At 38.9% G+C, this 21450-nt stretch overlaps 1 protein-coding gene across 3 annotated transcripts; it reads right to left on the bottom strand.

The window, feature by feature from the left end:
• LOC137965842 (E3 ubiquitin-protein ligase UPL5-like) lies at positions 1–21192 on the bottom strand. Of its 3 annotated transcripts, none has more exons than XM_068812205.1 (3): positions 19085–21192; positions 7659–8257; positions 1–542 (listed from the first exon to the last, which is right to left on the bottom strand). In XM_068812205.1, exons 1-3 carry the CDS (start codon positions 20865–20867, stop codon positions 279–281), a joined length of 2646 nt encoding a protein of 881 aa, XP_068668306.1. In that variant the 5' UTR covers positions 20868–21192; the 3' UTR covers positions 1–278. The 3 variants fall into 3 exon arrangements, with proteins under 3 accessions (XP_068668306.1, XP_068668307.1, XP_068668308.1); XM_068812206.1 differs by having other exon boundaries at positions 7659–8248; XM_068812207.1 differs by having other exon boundaries at positions 7659–8125.
• Between the last annotated feature and the right edge of the window lie 258 nt (positions 21193–21450).

The following is a 21450-nucleotide window of genomic DNA, read 5'->3' as shown; positions in this document are numbered from 1 at the left end:
TGTGGGACAATTATGCAGAGTACGATAGTTGATTTAACATGGCTAATTTGTTTTTAGATAAAAAAATTAAAATTTTGTATTTGTTCACTAGCAGAAGCACCCGGGGTTTGTTTCTTTGCCTGCTCATGTATACTATTTACATTGAAAGGACCAAAAAGAGCTACATGGTACGACGAACAATCTATAATGTAAAAAACACACTAGTGAAAGATGTTTACCTATCCCCTCCAAAGACAGCAATGCTAAAAGAAAGTCTATCTACTCAGGCGTCCTACGTTCTACCACATGCCAAAGCTTTGACTGACATGCTCCTGGATAATTATACTGATGCGGTCCTGCATAACAGCTAAAGATGGGTATGGAGGAAGACAAAGGCGATAGAAGCAGGTATGTGATGTCGGCAGCCGGTCGGCAGAATCTCCGGCCCTGAAAATGAATAACTTTGAACCTAAGCCACTGAAACCTTCAACAGGTAAATACTTAATCGACGACCAAAAGTGGAGAAGAATCCTTTGCTGCTGTAAGGACATTGCCTCCACAATCTGCAAAATATTGAGGGCAGGACATTAAATGATTGCTCATGCTTGTCAGCCAGAACAACATGAAAAGTTTTTTCAGTCTCCATGGTTTCTCAAAACCAAAAATGAAGAAACACAAAATACTCATTATATTGGATTTCTGGGTCCACCCTCAAGAGAAAGGTGTCAACAGAATCCGGATGTTCCTCCCAGGTATTAGACAACCTGCTAAAAACGAACCTCCCCGTTCGAGGTAACCCAGGATTTTGTTTCTTGAAGTCCAATTTCTTGAATAATGAGTTAAATACCTATTAAACCAAAAGACACCTAGAATTTGGGTACAGAATAAGTAATAAATCACTAAAAGTATTTGTCTTTCTTCAACCAGAATAGTATTGAAGTGAAGCATATATTCAAGGGTTAAATATAATTCTAGCTGAAAATGAAGTGTGCTTCGAAAGCGTCAGAGGGAGACGGAGAGAGAGGTAGGGAGGGACAGAACTGATGTATACATTTTTTGTTTTTTTTTTTGGAAAAGGAACAGCTATATATTTTGACTTTAAGTTGTAAAAGTTCATTTCACTGACCAAGTCAGATGCTTTCAGAAACAAATTTTTCTATGACTGTATCTTCTGAGAGCAAGTCCAGTGAATAATCCAGGATAAAATAAACTACAGAAATAAAACAAACAAGAACAACACATTAAAATTCTGTTTTTGTAATTCTAAGTCACGTTCAAAACAAAGTTAAAACACTGAGAGACTTTGAACAGAAGCGGATGGATAAGTGCTAAATCATTAGGAAAGAAGTGATACTCCAACTTGATGGAAAAAGTTGTGTTGCATTCCTGGTAAAACTAGTCTGGATCAATTCATAAATCATCAAACAAGAATAAAATTGTGCACAACCATAGCAATGCCATGCAATACTTTGTAGAAAAAAGAATGATAAATTAAGATGCTGTTTACAATGGATTTGGATGTCATCAAACATCCGGTCTCGCCTCATATCTTGGCCTCCCCCTATTTATTGATAAAGCTACTAAACATCTTTGACATCTCACCCTTTTGGGGTTTGAGCACTTCGAAAAATAAGTTTCTTATGTGCGCCGGAAGAGCAACACAATTTATTCTAGCAGGGTGGCTGTGTACTCATTTCATGACCTGATTTTCGTGACAAAGATAAGAAGAGTGTAAAATCAGGTAAGTAGAAGTATGTTTCCAAAGAAACATAGGGCTTTGGGGCGTTGCTGGTCACCTCACACTTGAAATGTATCCCAAGGCTGACTGACTACTTTCCATGTATTATTTCATGCCTAGCTAATTTGTCTCCCCAAATTGAAGCCTGTTAGAAACAACGGTTCCAGTGTCCATTCCTATAATTTTGTCCCTCTTAGTTTGCTTTGTCTTAAGATGGAGCAATCGGTAATTTCATTTTTTTCTTGTTATTTATGGGCGGAATATAACTTGTAAGGGAAGAGCAGCAATATGATATTTTCCATGTAATTCACTTAATTAATTCTATAAAAGACAAGACCTGCTTAATTGACAGAATCGTCAGTCTCACTCAGCGTCTTCTTCTTTTCTATCTCATTTTCTCCCTCCTCACGTACATCCTGTTGTACTGGGATAAAATATGCAGGCCTAAAGGCCTGGGAGGTCTTGAAACCAGAAGAGCTAGAATGATAAATGTTGAATAATAATTTCTTTGCAAAATGGCTTTCGATATTTGGCAAAGAAAAAGATGAGCATGTATCATTGTAGTGGTCAAATACAGGGTAATGCCAATTTTGGCAGACTGAGCTCCACTCCAGTGAACTCTTGCAGTTCTGATGTGTCCAGAGGCCAGAGGTGAATCTCTTCACAGGTGAGCCAGATCAGAAGGATCAGAGAAGCATTGCTGAAGAAACTGAACTCCTACTGGCACAGAGAACAAAAGCAGCTAAAAAACAGTAAGTGCCATCATTCTTTAGATAAGTGTATAGGATGAGACCGTGTGGGTAGGATGGTACTGCTTCTCACTACAGAACCTCAATCTTGTTCTCAGTAGCATCTATAGAGAAGAAGACATGAATGTGCAAGGGCTTTGAGCAGCTAAAGAAGTCATAGTGCCCATGGGCTTGTGCAAAGTCTGATGCTCCCTATAGCAAAGGGGATCTGTGGGTTTCTTTATGACCTTGGACCCTAGGGTACTCTAGATGCCTTTTCTGCAGGGGAGCACAATTTCAGTCATTAAGCATCACGAGCCTACAAGCTAATACAGGTCCTCTCTGAGCAACTCATGAGACCTCTATATCAATGAAAATTCTTGGACTCCCTACGAACACATGCCACCTTGATTTAACTCATCAGACTCAGATTCAATGCTTTTTTGGGGGAAAAAATGAAGTTTTAGACTGCCACATGGTTTGGCTCTCATACTTATGATAAGTTGTACCCCATGATATTCAACACATAAAGATTGTTCTTGAGATTATAAGAGGAGAAACACCTAGGGTGAGAATCTGAACTTGAAAAGGAATCTTAATGAAAATTACGGTTACCTGGCCAGCCATTTCCTCTCTCAACAAGTTCAAACCTATACTAGTGGTTATGATAAATCAATTGAGAATGGGCCTACATGGGCTTTCTTAGTTACTTCATTCTACTCCTCCCTTCAGAGCATCTAGGTAGAAACCATCAATCCCTCCTCACTAAAACCTCACTTACATTTGGTATGCCAGGACCATTGATCTGCTCAACATGAGGCCCTATCATTCCCTGCCCCACAGTCACCCCTCCCATTTGCCAGTAGTGGTTTCCAAGAAGAAATGGTGGACCATATCTGTTGTGCTCCTCCCACCTAGCAAGTTCATGGGTCAATGTTTTTCTTTTGAGCCTCCTCTCTTCAGAAATCCCTTAAGCGTATTTTAATTGCAGCTATCTCCTGTTCAGTTTGAAAATAAAGAAATGATAAAACTTTGTCAAAAAAAGTATCATTGGATTGTAGAGGTGCTTGAAAGGGTTATCTTTTCATCCTCTTTTGGACAAACCTCATTGATGAGTTCAGTGTGCATCCTGTTTCTATTATCTGTTAAATTTGTAAGACATTGCAGAGGGATCCCTTCCTGTGTCAGCACATTGTTAGTTGGACTCCTCCACAGAGGTCTAAATTTTGACGCTTCTTTTCATGATAATACAGGGCCAACTGGTTGAGGAGGAATTGTTAAAAAAATCTGAGAGGTGTGTTTTGAAATCTTGTTTAAAAAAATCTGAGAGGTGTGTTTTGAAATCTTGTTAAAAAACATCTGAGAGGTGTGTTTTGAAATCTTGTTTAAAAAAATCTGAGAGGTGTGTTTTGAAATCTTGTTTAAAAAAAATCTGAGAGGAGTGTTTTGAAATCTTGTTTAAGTCATCTTGGTAGAATTCACTCTACCAAAGAAAAAATCAAGGGCCCAGTTGGCTTGCCAACCTTCATCATGGAGAAAACACCTTTTTAAGTGGCAGGGCCTTCAGTCTACAGCAGAAGAAGAAGCTAGTTGGGACTGATTGGAATCTTCTCTAGAGCTTTGGACCAAACAAAGGGAGGAACCCACTCCAATGACTTTATAATTAATCACTGAAATTACAGACACCTGTTGCAAATTGGCCGGTGGATAAGAGTAACACATTCTCTTCACGAAAAACACTGGTGAGAAAACTGATCACTTCATTCTTCTGACTCTACAACATCTACCGCCACAATCTCTGCTCATGGCTGAAATCTTAGATAAATTCAGCCCTGGAGAAGAGATGTTGGTGATAGGAGCTGCAATTCTAAAACCAAATGATCACCAACTAGTCACCTTCAATGACAAGAGACCTTTTAAGTTGCCAAAGGAAAATATTCAAAGGCACAGAAGGAGCGGCATTCATGCAATACTTGAAGCTGACTGCATACTTCCTGGAACAGATCAAAAGCTCCTAGCCAAAGCAATATCGTGAAAGCTGTCTACTACCAGCAACTGAGGAGGTTGTGCTTAGGCAGGTCAGGTTTAGAATAGCCCACTACCAAAAGCAAATTTCAATAAGAAAACAGATTAAAATTTGCTCAGGATAATAAATGGAAACTGTGAATTTGATTTTCATCTTTTATGTTTGGGCGGGATCCTCAACATTTGCAACTCCTTGCAAGCCACTGTATTGAGCTTCATCATTCAGCACCTCATATGGTCTTTCCCGGAAAGCAGCTGTCTTCTGGGGTTTATGGCAAGAGTGAAACAATTGAATATTCCAAGGATCAACAAGGTCAGTGGGAGAAATTTTTTAATTCATTATTCATCCCATTCCACTTTGGGCAAGTAAACAACTAACTCTTGTCATTTCCTAGCTCGGTTGTATGCAGAAATTGGCAACTATTTGTCAACCACAAATACTGAGTCCTCTCTCACCTCATCCCATGGCTTGCTCGCCTCTGCTGGATCTCTAAAATTAAACTTTGATAGAAGTTCAGTTACAAACGGGTCTTGCTCGTATTAGGGGAGTCACCTGAGATTGAACAGCACAATTCTCATGGCATACTCAGGTCCTGATCACATTCATGATTCATCAGAAGACAAAAACAAAGCTCTCCTTCAAGAAGTAAAGCTTTACTCTCAACATTTCTCTGCCCCAGTCGTCATTGAACTTGATTCTGCCCAAGCTATTGGTTGGATTCAAAGAAAAACTCCTCCACCTTAGAGGTTGAGGCACTTCGACAAAAAAATTATGTTTGCTCCCACCTCAATGACACTTACAGGAGCACCCATAAATCTGCTACTAGTGTCTCCAACACGTGGTCATTGGGAACTCTTTCCCTCTTGGACCGAGTATCCCCATCAACATCCTTTGTTGTAATTCTATATAATTTAATGGAAAGGCAACATACATCTCCAAAGAAAGTAAAAGCAACTATTTCTTATCTGACTATTCCTCTGTTTTATGGTAGAGTAAGTCCAGCTCATTGAGAGCCAGTTGCACATAAGCTTGATACAAGAGTCTCCGATCGGAAAAGAAGATTCTTATCACTTGCTGGAAGCCTTACGCTCATCAAATGTACTCTGGCTGTATCCCATTCTTCTTTCTTTCCATCCTCCATTAACTGGCAAGTGGCACACAAAACTGAAGCTATTCGGAGGTTTCTCCAGAAGGGGCTATAGACAAGTTCAAGTACCATTTGGTGAACTAGGGAAAGTTTGAATGCCCCAAGGAAAGAGAGGGACTGGGCATTAGAAAAAGCAAAGCCTTAAATGCTGCATTCCTTATGAAATGGATTTGAAAATTTGAGGAAGAGAGCCCCAGCCTTTTGAGACAACATATTTGTGCCAAATACAAAATTCAAACTGATCTTTTCACTCCTACTGCTACCAGAACTCCAAACTACTCTTGTCTGCGCATGGCAATAATGACCAGCAGTGGGAGATTCAATGGGTATGTAAGTATGGGATTAGATCTGAATCTAGAATGCGATTCTGGATCAACCTACGGCTTGAAAACCAGACTCCTGCTCCAGAATTCCCTTCAATCTACAGTTTGGCTCTCAAACCTTCATAAACTGTGAAGCAAACTCTATTTCTCAGCTGATGGGAGTAGCTGGGATTTGCACTTCAGAAGGCCTCTCTTTGACCATGAAATTGCTCAAACAGAATTACTTATCAGCAAGCTGGAAGGCTTTTATATTCAAATGGAGGAGAATGGCCAACTTATTTAGACAGCTGATATTTCTAGAAAATTTTCAAATGGTTCTTGCTACAAATTGACGGTCTTGGAGCTTTTGTGGATCACTAATCAGCCTTCAATTGCTTGGAAGGTTAATGCTCCCCCCCCCCCCCCCCCCCCCCCCCCCCCCCCAAGGTAAAAAATTTCTTATGATGCCTTTTGAAAAGAAATATCCTCACTTGTGACCAGGCCTTGGCACTTCCTTTTTGGGAGCTGTCTTTTGTTTCTTCTGCTTTCTTCTTGTACTACCTACACTTGTAGCTCTCTCTCCCTAACGGAATCCTTGTCCTCATGGTTATATATATATATATATATATATATATATATATATATAATTGAGAATTATCCAACAGCACATGACCATAGTAGCTGTCCCTTGGTGCCACTTGCTGGAAACGAGCATGCCTTTACTGCCAAAGCATGCTCAATTAGTGGTGTGATTGAAAAAACAGTGCACAGGCTTTTGTAATGGACTAAGATTGTCCACAACTTCAATGGGTCGCATGCTGCCTGCATCCAGGAAACAGGCAAGCTCTTGCCTCTTGCTCTCCACACAAGCCCGTGAACTTCATGACTTGGGCTCCTTCCCAAAAGGATTTATAAAGCTTTACCTTGGCCTCTCTAGGTATGGTGATATGATTAGGGATCATGACAGTTGCATCATACTATCTTTCTATAGTCCCTTAAACATATTGGATTATACTATTGCAAAGGCAGAAGACTACTTGCATTGTCTGAGATTTTATCAAAGGCATTTTTTCGACCACGTTATCATGGAGGGGGGCCTAAAACAGACATTTCCTGGGAAAAACATGAAAACAGATATGCTTGGAGATATGATCGGCAATTTATCCAGTTAGAAAACATTGCAGCCTCAGTCCAGATGAGAGGAATCACATGCTCCATGAGGCAAATACTACAGCTGACCATTTTGCAGAAGTGGGCAACTCTCAGCAAGATTAATTCGTTAAATTTATGAAACTTAGCAGAACTTGATGTATTTCGGCTTTTGCTGACTTAGCTTGGGGCTCCTTGCCCTTGCTGCTATATATTTTTACTAAAATTTCTGCATTTTCCAAAAACAAAAAAGCAATCATAAGGATCCAATCCACCACAACAATACTAGGTTCATCGATGAAGGTCAAGACAAACAGCACCAGAAAACCTTCCTTGATTGACTGAAGTTCTTCAACAGTTTAAATCAAGAAACATTAAAAAATAAATAAGTACAAAATTGAGTATTTTAGATAAGAATGTGAATTTTTTTTTAAATATGATCAGAATGTAAAATATTACAGACAAGATAATTGCAATATCTTCTCAAATAAAAAAAAGATAATTGCATTAACAGAATTATAATGCATAAAAACAAGATTCTATCACTAAGCACTCAAAAAGAAAATTCTAAAAAGCTAAAGATACTGACCTGCCAAAACCAGCATATATGAAGATCATTTTGCTGATAACCATTATACTCGGTATACTCTTTCCAGTCCCTGATGTTAAATGCATCATCGCTTCCATATAGCATTTGATCAAGATCCTTCAGATCCAAACTTGCAAAAAATAATTTCAGAGAGCTTGAATTGGAAAGAATATCACCAAAACCTTGGGAAAACCGAGTAATCTGTTCAGAGACAGATGTGGCAAACCGATGCTGAATAAGAAGATCCACATATTCTTTTCTGTTCCGACTATCCACACTAATGCTTTTGCCCCCAGGGCAGAGTTCAACAACCTTAAGGGACCCAACTTCTTCAATTTCTCTCACAAATGTAAGTCCTAGAGCATCTGAATCAACAAGATCTGCATCTAACTCCAGGAGTTTTCTGCAGCTTTTATACAAACATGGATCTGCGTCCTGTATGTCTTCCAAGAAGATGCATTTCCCTCCTAATTGTAAGAAAAAGGCACGATCAAATGCCACTCCTACTTGTATTTTATGCAGTAAGGCCAAACCAATTAGCCGACCACAGAAGACAAAGTAGTCAAGGTGCAAGGGGTCCACTCCTGAGGCTGAAACAACTAAAAAGGTGTTACTCGTGGATTCACAAAGGTAATAAGTTTCTTTTATTTCTATAAGCACATTTCCATATCTAGGATCTTGATAATGAAGACCCTTACATGCATAAAAGTGGACCACAGATAAACCCTCAACAAACCCCTCATACCAATCCTTCTGTATACAGTAAAAGAAACTGGTATTGCTTCACATAATTATCTTGCAGAACACTCTCCCAAGAAAACATAAGAAAGGACTCTGTGGAATGTGATGATTGAACTCACTCAATAGTGAAACAAAAGATTAATGAACACCAAATCTGAATGTTTTTTTTAATGTTCTTCAATAGTTTATTACACATGCACACCTCCTTTTATCCCTCAAAAAGACTTGAATCAAGACCTCACACAAGAAACCTCCCATGTGACCATTGAACCAAAGATCCAAGCCACTACATCTGAATGTTTTGACCAGCACAACCTGCTCTGACTACAATTCATCAGGTGAAGGATAGTCTTTCATTAAAAAACAGAAAAGGATTAGTACAGTATCGGAAGATGGGCTCCAGCCCACATGACCAAGGAAGGCTCACATATCTAAGAGTATTATATGATGGGCCACACGACCAAGGCAAGCCCAGAAGATGGGCCCAAGCCCATAAGAAGTAGGACCCACCATGATTACTATGAGCTAGCATCCTTATCACATAAGTTGGAAGATCAAGAAGGACTCACAAAGGCATCTTTATCTTATGGTCACGTCCTAGAAGAGTTCTAGTTTGAGTTATGTTTGTCTTTTATTTATATTGAGTTATTTAATTATGCTAGGACTTATCTTTAAGTGTTAGAGTTTGGGTGTAATTGGGACAAAGGTAGTTTTATTGTAATTGGACTCTACTACCTTCCTCTATTATAAATAGAGGTTCATGAACTCTAATTATAATAAGTTAAAGAAAAGTCAATGATGTATTTTTCTCTTTTTCATAAATTCAACATGGTATCAGAGCAGGTTTTGTGAGTTGACTTGGTCAACCCATAGAGATAATGAGATCCTTTTCTCTAAACCCTAAACCGTAAGTCTAGGTTCGTAGTTTTTTTTCAGTCCCTACATCCATAGTTTTCTTTGCAGTTTTCACCTCTATACTGATATTTTTATATTGCAAATTATATATTGACGGAAAGATATTTGAGTCTACTTTCCAAGGAAAAACTATTTTTTTCAATCGGAGTTATGTACAAAGAGAAATCGATATTTGAAGCAAAGAAGGTCAGATTGAAAAAAGGGTTCGAGCAGCAGTAGTAAGCTTCAACTTCCGAGGTATTTTATGCTATCAAGAATGAGACTTTATATGGAGAATTATATATCAAAAAAAAGATATGTAAGTCTATTTTCTTACCTATTCAACCAATTCTCTGTATGAGTTTTATATAAGGAGATATTCATCTTGGAAGAGTCAATAGTCATTCTGGAAAAAAAGGAGAAACAGTACTTAGCGATGACAGAGACCAAAATCTCTCAGATTATTTATTTTCTGATAATTATATATTATGAAGAGAAGTTATACTTGGATGAAAGGTATTTAAGTCTAGTTTCAGACGAAGAAAATTTCATGTCAATCTAATCTATATTTAAAGATATATTCGCATTGGAAGAATCAAAGGTCATGCTGGTATTCTTTTGCATTGAAAAATCAGAATTTAAGCCCATTGGTTTGCATCACTTTTTGAGTTGATATATCATGAAAATATCTCACTTCTCCCTGGTTTGAGGGCTTATCTATACATCTCTGTTATTTGGGTTTATGGCTATATCTATGATATTTGGTTCAAGCTGGGATCACTGCCATTACCTCCTAGCTTGAGGGGGAGAAGTAGAAGAAGTACAAGGAAAATGTATTTTATTCCATATGTTGTGGATAAGTTTTATGTGACCAAAATATTCAAGAAAGGGGGAGCACAAAATATGAAGCTTATGCATCTAAAAAAACTATTTATATCGGTTTATGATTATTTCATGGGTCCTTCTACAAGGTTTATTATTTTGGTTCGTGTTATATGTGTTGGAAGATGGTCGTGTTACATTACAGTTGCTGCTATTATGTCTCTTTGGATGAGACATTATTATTGAAGAAGAGGTGGCCTCAATACCTTTTCTCATACCATAATTTATTTGACTCTCAAAAATATCATGGTTGGGACACCATGAGAGTCGGTGCCCGGATTGGGACACCATGATAAATTTAACTCTCAAAAATATCACGGTTGGAATACCATGAGAGTTTGTGTGCGGATTGGGACACCATTATAAATAAACCCACAACCCCCCCTGTAATGGTTTTTATTACTCCTACCACTTGAAAGTCGTTGTCCTGTGGAAGGACACGGTGGTGGACACTTCAGAGCAATACCGATAGACACACTACCTACAGAAGACAGAGTGTGCCCTACATCCAGCATTAGGACTGGAGTATGGAACAATGTCTTACCGGCTAAGAGTGATTTTTACTCTGACTTATATTATGCCAGTAGGGCCTCATGGAAGGACGCAATAGCGTGAAGGGGATTGTTGGAAGATGTGCCATTTTATACAAAAAGATTCAATACATCATTTGCAACAAGCTGGGAGTTCATGATATTCTCTCACCCCCAGCTTGAGGGGGAGTGTTGGAAGATGGGCTCCAACCCACATGACCAAGGAAAGCCCACATATCTAAGAGTATTATAAGATGGGTCACATGACCAAGGCGTGCCCACAAGATGGGCCCAAGCCCATAAGAAGTAGGACCCACCATGATTACTACGAGTTGGCATCCTTATCACATAAGTTGGAAGATCAAGAAGGACTCACAAAGGCATCTTTATCTTATGGTCACATCCTAGAAGAGTTCTAGTTTGAGTTATATTTGTCTTTTATTTATATTGAGTTATTTAATTACGCTAGGACTTATCTTTAAGTGTTAGAGTTTGGGTGTAATTGGGACAAAGGTAGTTTTATTGTGATTGGACTCTACTACCTTCCTCTATTATAAATAGAGGTTCATGTACTTTAATTATAATAAGTTAAAGAAGTCAATGATGTATTTTTCTCTTTTTCATAAATTCAACATATAGAATGGATAAGCCATACTCAAAATTCAACCAACAAACCTGCAAATAGTTGGCTATGATAAACCGACCATTTTATAAGAAATTGAAAATACAGTCCAGTAGAAAATCATATTTATTTTTCACAATAATGTGGTTGGTAAGTTAGAAACAATTGTATATGAATTGCTCTGTACCACAGATAAGGACTACCTACAAAGATAGGCCGTGATCTGTAATGAGTTTCAAAATATAGAATTTGGTTTACCAACAAATCTAAGCCACATGAATAGGCAAGATTATTGAGTAGCTGAACTGAAGGCCATTTTCTAAGTCTCTCCATTAACCATAGCATTAGATGATCTGTCCGGACCAAAGTCAGCATAAAATTGGGTGATTATTTAAATAGTTACATACAGATTAGGCTGACATTTCCATAAGATGTAAATTGCAGTAATCTCATGTATTAACGAATTTAAAAAAAATTAATGTCATCCATGTAAAAACCCAGAAAATCAATAAAAACCTTACTGAGAGAAGCGCATAACTTTGTGATAAGCTGTAAGAAACCATCTCTTAAGAAAAACAGAAAGGAGAAAGTCTGAAGCACAAAGGGAATCATAGTTCTAAGAAAAAGGAAAGAGGGGAGCTGTGAAACCAATGCCTTAATTCAGTCAAGCTCCCTATTCAAATCTACTAAAACTTAATCAGCACTTCAATTTAAAATAGACCAATGATAGAACTTTATCTTGACTCTGTTGTTTCGTTACCTACACTGACATATCAACTGTCAATGCAAAGACTACTTTCTCAGTGATAATCTGCCCCCAGTACTTAAATACAATCTAACTAAAATATTGTACTCTGATTAACCAGAAATACTCCATTTGAGAGACTAACAACTCCTCCAGAAGCTAGAGACGAACATACCATGAAATCCCAACTTCAAAAAAAAGATGTTAGAGAATTTATCCCAAAGTTTTAGTCAAGACATCTGCATGCTGTGGCAAGGATATGTCACATCAAGATGATGCCTTTGTCCGAAATCTTCTCTCAAATGAAATGATGACTGACCTCTATTCTCAGCTTGATTCATTGGCTCCCACCACGCCCCCCCCCCCCCCCCCCCCCCCCCCCCCCCCCCCCACCCACCCACAATCAAGCAGCCAAAGAAAAAAATAAACATCTGAACCAATGGAACCCAATGGCAGAAGATTCAATAACAAGAAGCAAGTTGCTTAAAGGAATCAGGGTGAAGAGTAACTAGTAAAATCCTAAGTAGAGAGTAGAAGATTAAAGTCTCTTTAATAAGTAGGAGGGGCAGACAAGAAAATAAAACTTCATGATCAACTAAAAAGGTATCATCCTCTCTTTGAGGAGCAAAAAGTGAAAAAAATACGAATTAGGAAAAGCTGAGCATCAATATCACTCGTTCCTCATTGAAGTTGTAAAAGAAACATGCTGTCAACCCAAAATAAATGAGGGCAGACCAAGTAACTCAAAATAAAAGATTTGATCATGCTAAGCAGGAAATAACTTATTTCACCACTAGCCCATAGAAGTTGTAATAGAAACACCCCCTAAATCTCAAAAAATAAATGACAGTAGACCAACTGACCAAGGAACTCGAAAAAAAAGATTTGATCAAGTGCAGAGAAGGGAACTTGACTTTCACAGAGTATAAATTTTGACCCAGAAGAAAGTAAAAATTAAGAATGAATAGGAGGGAAAGTGTGGGCAGAGAGAATGGAGCCCCAATTGTAAACAAACAAATTACTATGGTTCTCATCTCATCAGAGATACATAAAAATAAAAATAAAAAGTAGTTCACTTCATTTAGGCATCAAGGAATAACCAAAGATCAATATAAAAATTCCAGATTAAGAAAAATAATGTCATTTTGAAGCTAGAGAATAAACTAAAGATCATGATTTCTATAACACAAGGACAAGTAAAACACCCAAACCATAGAGACTGAATAGTTATTTTTTATTACGGGCTAAAGTAAGATAATAACAGTGACTACATCAATTAGTCAAAATAACAAAAGAGATTCCTAGAGATCAAAATTTACAAAAAAAATAATTCGACAGAATTAACAAAAGCACATTATCACTCTTCAATAGAAAAAAGCAGGTAGAGCTGAGACAGAAAGAATGGTAATGTGGGGGGGCTGGGTTGGATGCGCATGTTATTTAACTCAACTCCTTCCTCCCTAATCCAGCTAATATGGCTAAAAACATTGAAACTGCCGAAAGACATTTCCTCTTGATAGCTACTCTCTCATATACTTAAGTAACCCTTACTGAATTAGCAGGATGTCCGTTAGTGCAATAGTACTGTAAGTTTAGACATAAAAAGCATAGTATAAAAACAAATCCTTGTTGTTTATAGAGGTTGTGGACAAAATTGGACCCATTTTATATTCAGACAAATATCATTGGAGATAAGAAACGTGGTGAACAGCAGAGTTTTCATTTCAGGTATTTTACAGAATAGTCAAATACGAATATCATTAGAGTTATGGATGATGGACAGTAGACATTCCATCCGACTAAAAGATTCTCCATCCTCCATCCTCGTTGTCTTACTTGGCCAGAAAATCGTTCAACAAACTTGCATGCTAGGCAAGAGTGAATAAACAACTTCTTGTCATGTTGACCTCTCAATAGTTCTGTTCTCATGATTGTACTCTTGCCAACTGATAGACGCTGCAATCATTTTTTTTTTCTTTTTGAGAAAGAATTATCACTATTCAGAAAATTTTATGGAGCTTCATCACCAAAAGAGTATGTGATCATGGAGCATCCTAATCATTGTCCAAGAACATGTAAGAGAGGATAATATATCTGTATTTATGTATATGCCAAACTTAAACTGCAGTTTCTTAAATGAAGACATGTATATGAGAGTAAACCTTTTTGTTCGTATTTTCAATGGTATAAGAATAAACTTCACTGAAAGAAAAAAACAAGGCATTATCGAATGGAAAATAGTTCAACATACCGAGTAGAAAAGAAGCAGTAGCTATTGTCTTGTTTAGTGCAGCAAACTAGAGAGAATTGAATAAATTATGCATGCATTAACCTGAGGCGCACAGCACTGAGCTAAACTTCACTAACAGTAATAAAGTTGACAGCCCATCAATAAGATGAGCTTCCGTAGGTCCCAGCAAAGACAAGACTTCAAGAATAATAGAGCTACTCCTTGATGCAATTATACTTATTCATAAACTATATGATGCGTAATGGCATGATTTTAACAATTCTAACGGTGAAATTGGGGAAGAAAAGAGGGGAATCAGAGAAAGAGAAAAAGAAGAAAAAGAAGAGTAGAGAGGAAGCAGAGAAAGAACGGGAAGGGGAGAACGAAGAATAATTTTAATTCATCAATAATCTCTCTCACTAATCCGATTACAATCCCTTAATAAAGAAACAAAACTGAAATTCGAAATTCAAAAAAAGAGATAAATCACTAACTAATAAATTTCGTAAAATCAGGAAAATTTTAAAAATAAATAAATAAATTACAAAAATATGGGGGTGGTGGGTCTTGGTGGGGCCCGATGTCTCTGAATGTAGACTCGTGTGATTGGTGGCACACTGGTGTCCCCACCAACTCTCCTGGGGTAGGCGAATCTCGACCTCGTCGAGTGCAGTTCCTGGAGGCTTTGATAATACTCGAACAAATTCAGCTCCAACTACTGTAGTTTCTTGTAAGAAATCCAAGTGTTATAATCTGGACGCCCCGCCCAACTTACTAAGAAATGTTGAACTGCAAAAATATGATAAAGGGGCTGGTGGTAAAGGAAGAGGGGAAGGAGTCAAAGGGGCTGCAAGGGTGGGAATGGGTGTTGTATCGGACAAAGTAGACGAATCAAAAGGGGTTGGACAAAATAGATTATCAAAATTGGATGGAGGACCCTTGTATGCGATCAAATCCTCAATGTTAAAAGTGGAGCTAATGCCAGATTCAGTTGGCAAATCAACAACATAAGAATTGGTGCCCACTCTTTTTAGTACCTTCAATTGTCCTGCACTACGGGCTTGCAACTTTCAAGCTTGCCCCGATGGTAGCCGCTCGGGTCGAATCTGAACCATGACATGATCACCCTCATTAAATTCTTTAGCATTTTGCGCATATCAACATAAATTTTGTATTGGGCATGATTTGTGTGAATACGTTTATTAATTTCAGCATGCAATTCTTGGACTCGACGTGCAAATAAAACGGCAAACTCAAAAACCTTAGCATAAGGAGACATTGGTATGATATCTAGAGGTTTTCTAGGTTGATACCTATGGACAACTTGAAACGGTCTCATACCTATTGACCTATTCACCGAATTGTTGTATGCAAATTGTGCAGCTGGAAGAATTAAGTCCCATGTCCAATGATGATCACCATCAAGGCATTAAAATAGGTTCCCTAAATTGCGGTTAACGACTTAAATCTGACCATCAATTTGTGGATGGAAGGCAGTAGAAAATTGCAATTGTGTACCTACCAAGTGCCACAAAGTTTCCCAAAAGTAGCTCATGAAACGAACATCCCTTCCAGAAACTAAGGTCTGAGGAAGACCATATAGCTTGATGATCTCATCAAAGACTAGTCCTTCAGAAGTTTTAGCACAAAGGATAAAATAATCTATCTTGGAAAAACGATCTACCACAACAAAGATGGAGTCATTTTTTCGAAAGGTGCATAGTAGACCTAAGACAAAATTAATGTTGAGGTCTTGCCAGGGATATATAGGGACTAGTAGGGGCTTATATAACCCAGTGTTTTGTTCCTTATGTTTACCCAATTGACATGTCCTACACTATCCCACCAGTTTTGTGACGTCCCATTTTAAGCCCGACCAGTAAAATCGGCTTTCCACCTCCTCAATTGTTTTATTTCACCCAAAATATCCCCCAAGTCCTCCCTCATGAAGTTCCCAAACCAAAAAGTCTTGCACTGACGTACGGGAAACGCATAGCTTATCTACTCAAAATAAATAGTCATCCTAGAGACAAAAGTCATCGATGATGCGCCGATGTCCCTCTCGCAATTCAGTGTACACCTTACCAAAGTCGGGATAGGAAGCATAGTCATCTTTGATCTTCTCAAAACCGGTAACTTACACACTCACAACAGACAATAAACTAATCCTAGGACTGAGGGTATTTGCCACTTTATTCACACTCCCATTTTGGTGCTTCAAGACAAAAGAGTATGCTTGTAGGTACGCGGCCCATCGCCCTTGCCTGGAATTAACTTTCTTTTGCGAATTGAGATATCAAAGGGCCTCGTGATCAAAGTACAAGACAAATTCATGCGGAAGGAGATAGTGACACCAATAATGTAAAATTTGTACAACCGCATAAAACTCCTTATCATAGGCTGAGTACTTTTGTTTGGTGTCATTAAATTTTTTACTAATATATGCGATCCAATGAAGCTCTTGACTCAATACTCCACCTATTTCGATACCTGATGCATCGCATTCGACTTTGAAAACTTTTAAAAAATCAGGTAATCTCATAATAACAAGTGCCTCTATCATACGTTTCTTAATTTCTTGGAAAGCATGACAGGCAGCTTTCGACCACAAGAACTCTCCTTTCTTCATGTAATCTACGATGGGTACCATGATGGAATTGAATCCCCTGATAAATTGTCGGAAAAAAGTGGCTAAACCATGAAAAATGAGAACCTCGTGAATGGTAGAAGGTTCTGGAGATAGTGATCTTAGCTATTTAAATTTTAATTCTAAATTTTAATTTAGTTTATCTTTTCTGATTTTATTGGATTTGATCAGATAGTAATCTTATCTATTTTGAATTTAAAATTTTAGTTTTAGTTATTTAAAGGCAGTAACAAGATATTGAATTCAGCTTTGATGATGAATTTTTGAAATCTCCCTATTTCTGGTCTATCCCTCTCCCTCCCCTTTCTTCTTCTTCTTCCCCTTCTTCTTTCTTCTCCTTCTTCTTCTTTCTTCTCTATTCTTCTTCTTCTAAATTATTCTTCTCAATTCTCCTATTTCTCATTCACAATTCTTCTTCTTTCTCTCTATTTTCTTCCTTTCTTATTCTAATTTACTTCTTCTCTATTCAAAGTTCTCTTCTAATCGTTTAAATATGGGGGTGGTGGGTCCTAGTGGGGCTCAATGACTCCAAGTGTAGAATCGTGTGATTGATGGCACATTGGTGTCCCCACCAACTCTCCTAGGGTAGGTGAATCTTGACCCCGTCGAATGTAACTCCTGGAGGCTCTAATAATACTTGAACAAATCCAAATCCAATTGTTGCAGTATCTTGTAAGAAATCCAAGTGTTGTCTGAATCTGGACGCCCTGCCCAACATACTAAGAAACGTTGAACTGCACTGTTCTTGGTAAAAACCACTTGTTCATCTAAAATAGCATCAATATGATCTTTTTGTGCTGGTGGTAAAGGAAGAGGGGAAGGAGTCAAAGGGGTTGCAGAGTGAGAATGGGTGTTGTATCGAACAAAGTGGTAGAGTTAGAAGGGGTCGGACAAAATGGATCATTAGGAATGGATGGAGGACCCCTGTATGCGATCAAATCCTCAATGCTAATTGATGCATAACAAAGCATGGCAAGACGTGAATTTCAATTATCATATAGAAATGTCGGTTAATTGCCGGAATTAGAAAGAGAAGGAAGAAAGTAGAGAGTAAGAGAGAAGAGTTGGGAATGAGAAATAGGGGAATTGAGAAAAGTAATTTAGAAGAAGAAGAACGAAGAAGAAAGAAGAAGGGGAAGGAGAAGAAAGGGGAGGGAGAGGGGGAGAGACCAGAAACAGAGAGATTTTATTAAGTGGTAGAGTCAGAAGGGGTCGAACAAAATGGATCATTAGGAATGGATGGAGGACCCCTGTATGCGATCAAATCCTCAATGCTAATTGATGCAGAACAAAGCGTGGCAAGGCGTGAATTTCAATTGTCGTATCGAAATGTCGGTTAATTGCCGGAATTAGAAAGAGAAGGAAGAAAGTAGAGAGTAAGAGAGAAGAGTTGAGAATCAGAAATAGGGGAATTGAGAAAAGTAATTTAGAAGAAGAAGAACGAAGAAGAAAGAAGAAGGGGAAGGGAGAAGAAAGGGGAGGGAGAGGGGGAGAGACCAGAAACAGAGAGATTTTATTAATTCATCATCAAAATTTGACTTCAACATCCTGTTACAGCCTTTAAATAACAAAAAATAAAATTTAAAAGCCAAATTAGATAAGATCACTATGATCAAATCACATAAAAATCAGAAAAGATAAACTAAAATTAGAATTGAAATTTAAAATTCAAAATAGATAAGATCACTATCTGATCAAATTCAGTAAAATCAGGAAAGATAAAAAAAATTAACCATAATTGGTGGGTCCACTGGGGTCCCCACCACTATATACTTATTTATTTATTTCAGATTCTAGGAGCATTCTTTGGGATTCATTTTTTTAATTTCTGTTACTGGATTACAAAAGGGATTTTCTGGCAGGTATGCACTCAATATCACAAATTGCATACCGGCCTTTGAAGGGTCAAAAGCTCCCAGCTCCTTATTCTAGGTAGTTCTCATTCTTATACAAGTCAACCAAATCCTGTTCAGAAACTATATATTTAAGAGATGCAGTCCAAGTCGGTTGATTTGTCCCAATGAGTTCTTGAAAGACACAAAGATTAGTGATAGATTTCTCTTGCACAAGGAAAAACATCACACAAGCTAGAGAAAACAAAATCAAACTGGCAAAACAGATAAAAGCAATCTCACCAGGATTTGGAAAAAATCTCCTGCGGTCATTTGGGCATGACAGGAAGAGAGGGTTTTGGAGGTTGAATATTGCCTGACAGACCAAACAAAACCACTCTCGCAGAACACCAGGTCCTGTAGCTTCCTCATTCTTGAACTCCATGAAAAGACCACTATGCAAAGACTCACGCTCAGCCCTGCCAATATACTCAAAAGATTCTTCTAGTATCTGATTACGGTCAATAAGCATCTCATGGAGCTCATCAAAATCATCTCTTACATCTGGAAACATCATCATTACTAAGTGCCTCCTTGACTCAAAATCAGTCACATCCTTGTATCGAAGAAGCCAAAGATGGTCATCCCTCCGCCTTGTCTGTTTAATAAGGAAATTTATACAATTCTTCCTCAGCCTCAAAACAGATCGAAATCTCCCCTCTTCTCCCTGAAACATTTTTGAAATGCTATTCAACTCTTTCAATATGACAAGATACTGAGACCAGCTAAACCGGTAGTTCTCACTCCCAGCTAACCCATTCACTGCCAAGTATTCATCCACCTTCTCAAGGCATTTACCAACTTTCATCAAAAGTTGGCTGAAGAGTGTATGAAAGGATACAACCTCGTCTTGAGGTGGACCATTACCCCTACTCGGTCTCACTGCAATGGGAGTTTTCTCACGCAGATGGTCTTCCATGGCATGACGTAGGGGCCTGACAAAAGCAGTAAACTCATTCACATCTGCAGCTCCTATTGCCGGGAAAGATGAGCAGCTTATCTGAGCATCTAGACCAGTCAAAATCATGAAGGCCAACTCGGTTACAAACGGATACAATTCCCCAATAATTTCTGATGCCTTGGCATAATCGAAGTAGCGAGAACCATGGGCAATGCCTATTGTCTCCAATAACGAGCCAAGGGTGCTACGAGATGTTAGATAAAGAGGGCAACCCGGCGCAGCCCTTCTGAGTAATTTGCAGAACTCTAATACGATATAAGCACAATGGTTTTGCAATACTTCGGGCAATAAATCAATATTAGGAGACAAAAAGAGACGAATTGAATCTTCAGCGCATTCCCGATTACCTTTATTAGGGGAAAGGAAGAGCATCACCAATGCAGAGGGAGCACCAGCCAGGTTGAAAACCTGGAGATGGCCCCAGGTCATATCCAATTCAGTATGTGGAGCCATCCTCAAGAACTCGTTGACGCGGGACTTCACCGAGCGAGAAGGTGAGACATCTGGCCCCCGGCATAGGCGGCAAATAGCCGAGACAGTGTCGTTGACAAGCTGCCACGCACGCGGATGCTCCGTGGACCTCATCCGCCCAACCAACTGTAACCCAGCATCGTTCTGAACCCCGCATTCCGCCAAAGTTTGGTCCCACGAGAGCTGCTTCCCACGATAAATTAGCCTCTGCTCAATGATCGGAATGCCCGTCATCTGTCTGATCTGCTCATGGACCGATTCGATGCTATCATCGGAATTTGCATGTACAACAACAGTATTGCCACCGGAAATCATCCGAACAAAGAAATGAAGGTCGGGGATGGAATTCGATGAACTGGTCGGCCCGGAGGCCGAATTCTTACAAGACTGAGCCGACGTATCAGAGTACCCCTGCGACGACACAGCAGCAACAGAGTCCGGACTATCTTTTCTCATTCTGACAGGTACCAAATGGGAGTCGTCGTCGTCCTCTCCTGGCGCATAATCTTCAAACTTCCTCTTCGACGGAATACGATCAAGTCGCCAGTCGATAGCGGCGGTCGAACTGAGAGTTGCGAATTCTCCATGAGACATGGCGACCTACACAGAGGCCGTCCGAACTGATAGGTTTCAGGAACACCAGTCCGGCACAAAGCTCGTGTCCATGTCAATTCTTCGAAACAGAGACTCTGGGTAAAAATCCAAATTGCTAACAGAGAGAGCCCGAGGAATCGAAACGGAACAGAGGAAAAAGACGGAAAGAAAAAGGATTCAACTACCTCTTTCGAGTTACTTTCCCACTCCTCTTTCGGCTGACGAAACCGAGGTCTTACCTCCTGGAGTTTCACGCGAGGTAGAAGAATCCCACGTTTCCGCAGGAGGATTTGATGGCACAATTGTATTTCTCTCTGTCACTGAATCTTAGTTGCCCACCGGCCACCACACCTAAAAACTTATACAGTAATAAATAAGGAAATTTTCCAAGAGACATGTCATTTCGCTTTCTTTGGTTGTCAGTATCGGTCGAGTACCAGTGGATCACAGGTGGGCTTCATAAATGCATACTCGCCTCCTTAAAAAGATTTCAAATCTTTAGTAGGACTTGCCCCTTGGGAATGGGTTGGCTGGTTGAGCCTAATTCCCTAATGGGGTACAAAAAAAAAAAAAATTGGCTAAC

The sequence above is a fragment of the Aristolochia californica genome, unplaced genomic scaffold, assembly GCF_029961685.1.
Source record: "Aristolochia californica isolate CCGP_79_NKW_82.1479 unplaced genomic scaffold, dmAriCali1.0.hap1 SCAF_5, whole genome shotgun sequence".
Taxonomy (NCBI): domain Eukaryota; kingdom Viridiplantae; phylum Streptophyta; class Magnoliopsida; order Piperales; family Aristolochiaceae; genus Aristolochia; species Aristolochia californica.
This window is presented reverse-complemented; position numbering and strand designations above follow the sequence as displayed.

Bases quoted from the DNA above. Each gene is read 5' to 3' on its own strand.
- LOC137965842 (XM_068812205.1), bottom strand. From the start codon at position 20,867: ATGTCTCATGGAGAATTCGCAACTCTCAGTTCGACCGCCGCTATCGAC. The intron at 8,258-19,084 runs GTGAGATTGCTT...ACACCTTTTTAG, and splicing joins GAGATTTTTTCCAAATCCTG to TTGTTTCAGCCTCAGGAGTG. The intron at 543-7,658 runs GTCAGTATCTTT...AATATTTTGCAG, and splicing joins ATATATGCTGGTTTTGGCAG to ATTGTGGAGGCAATGTCCTT.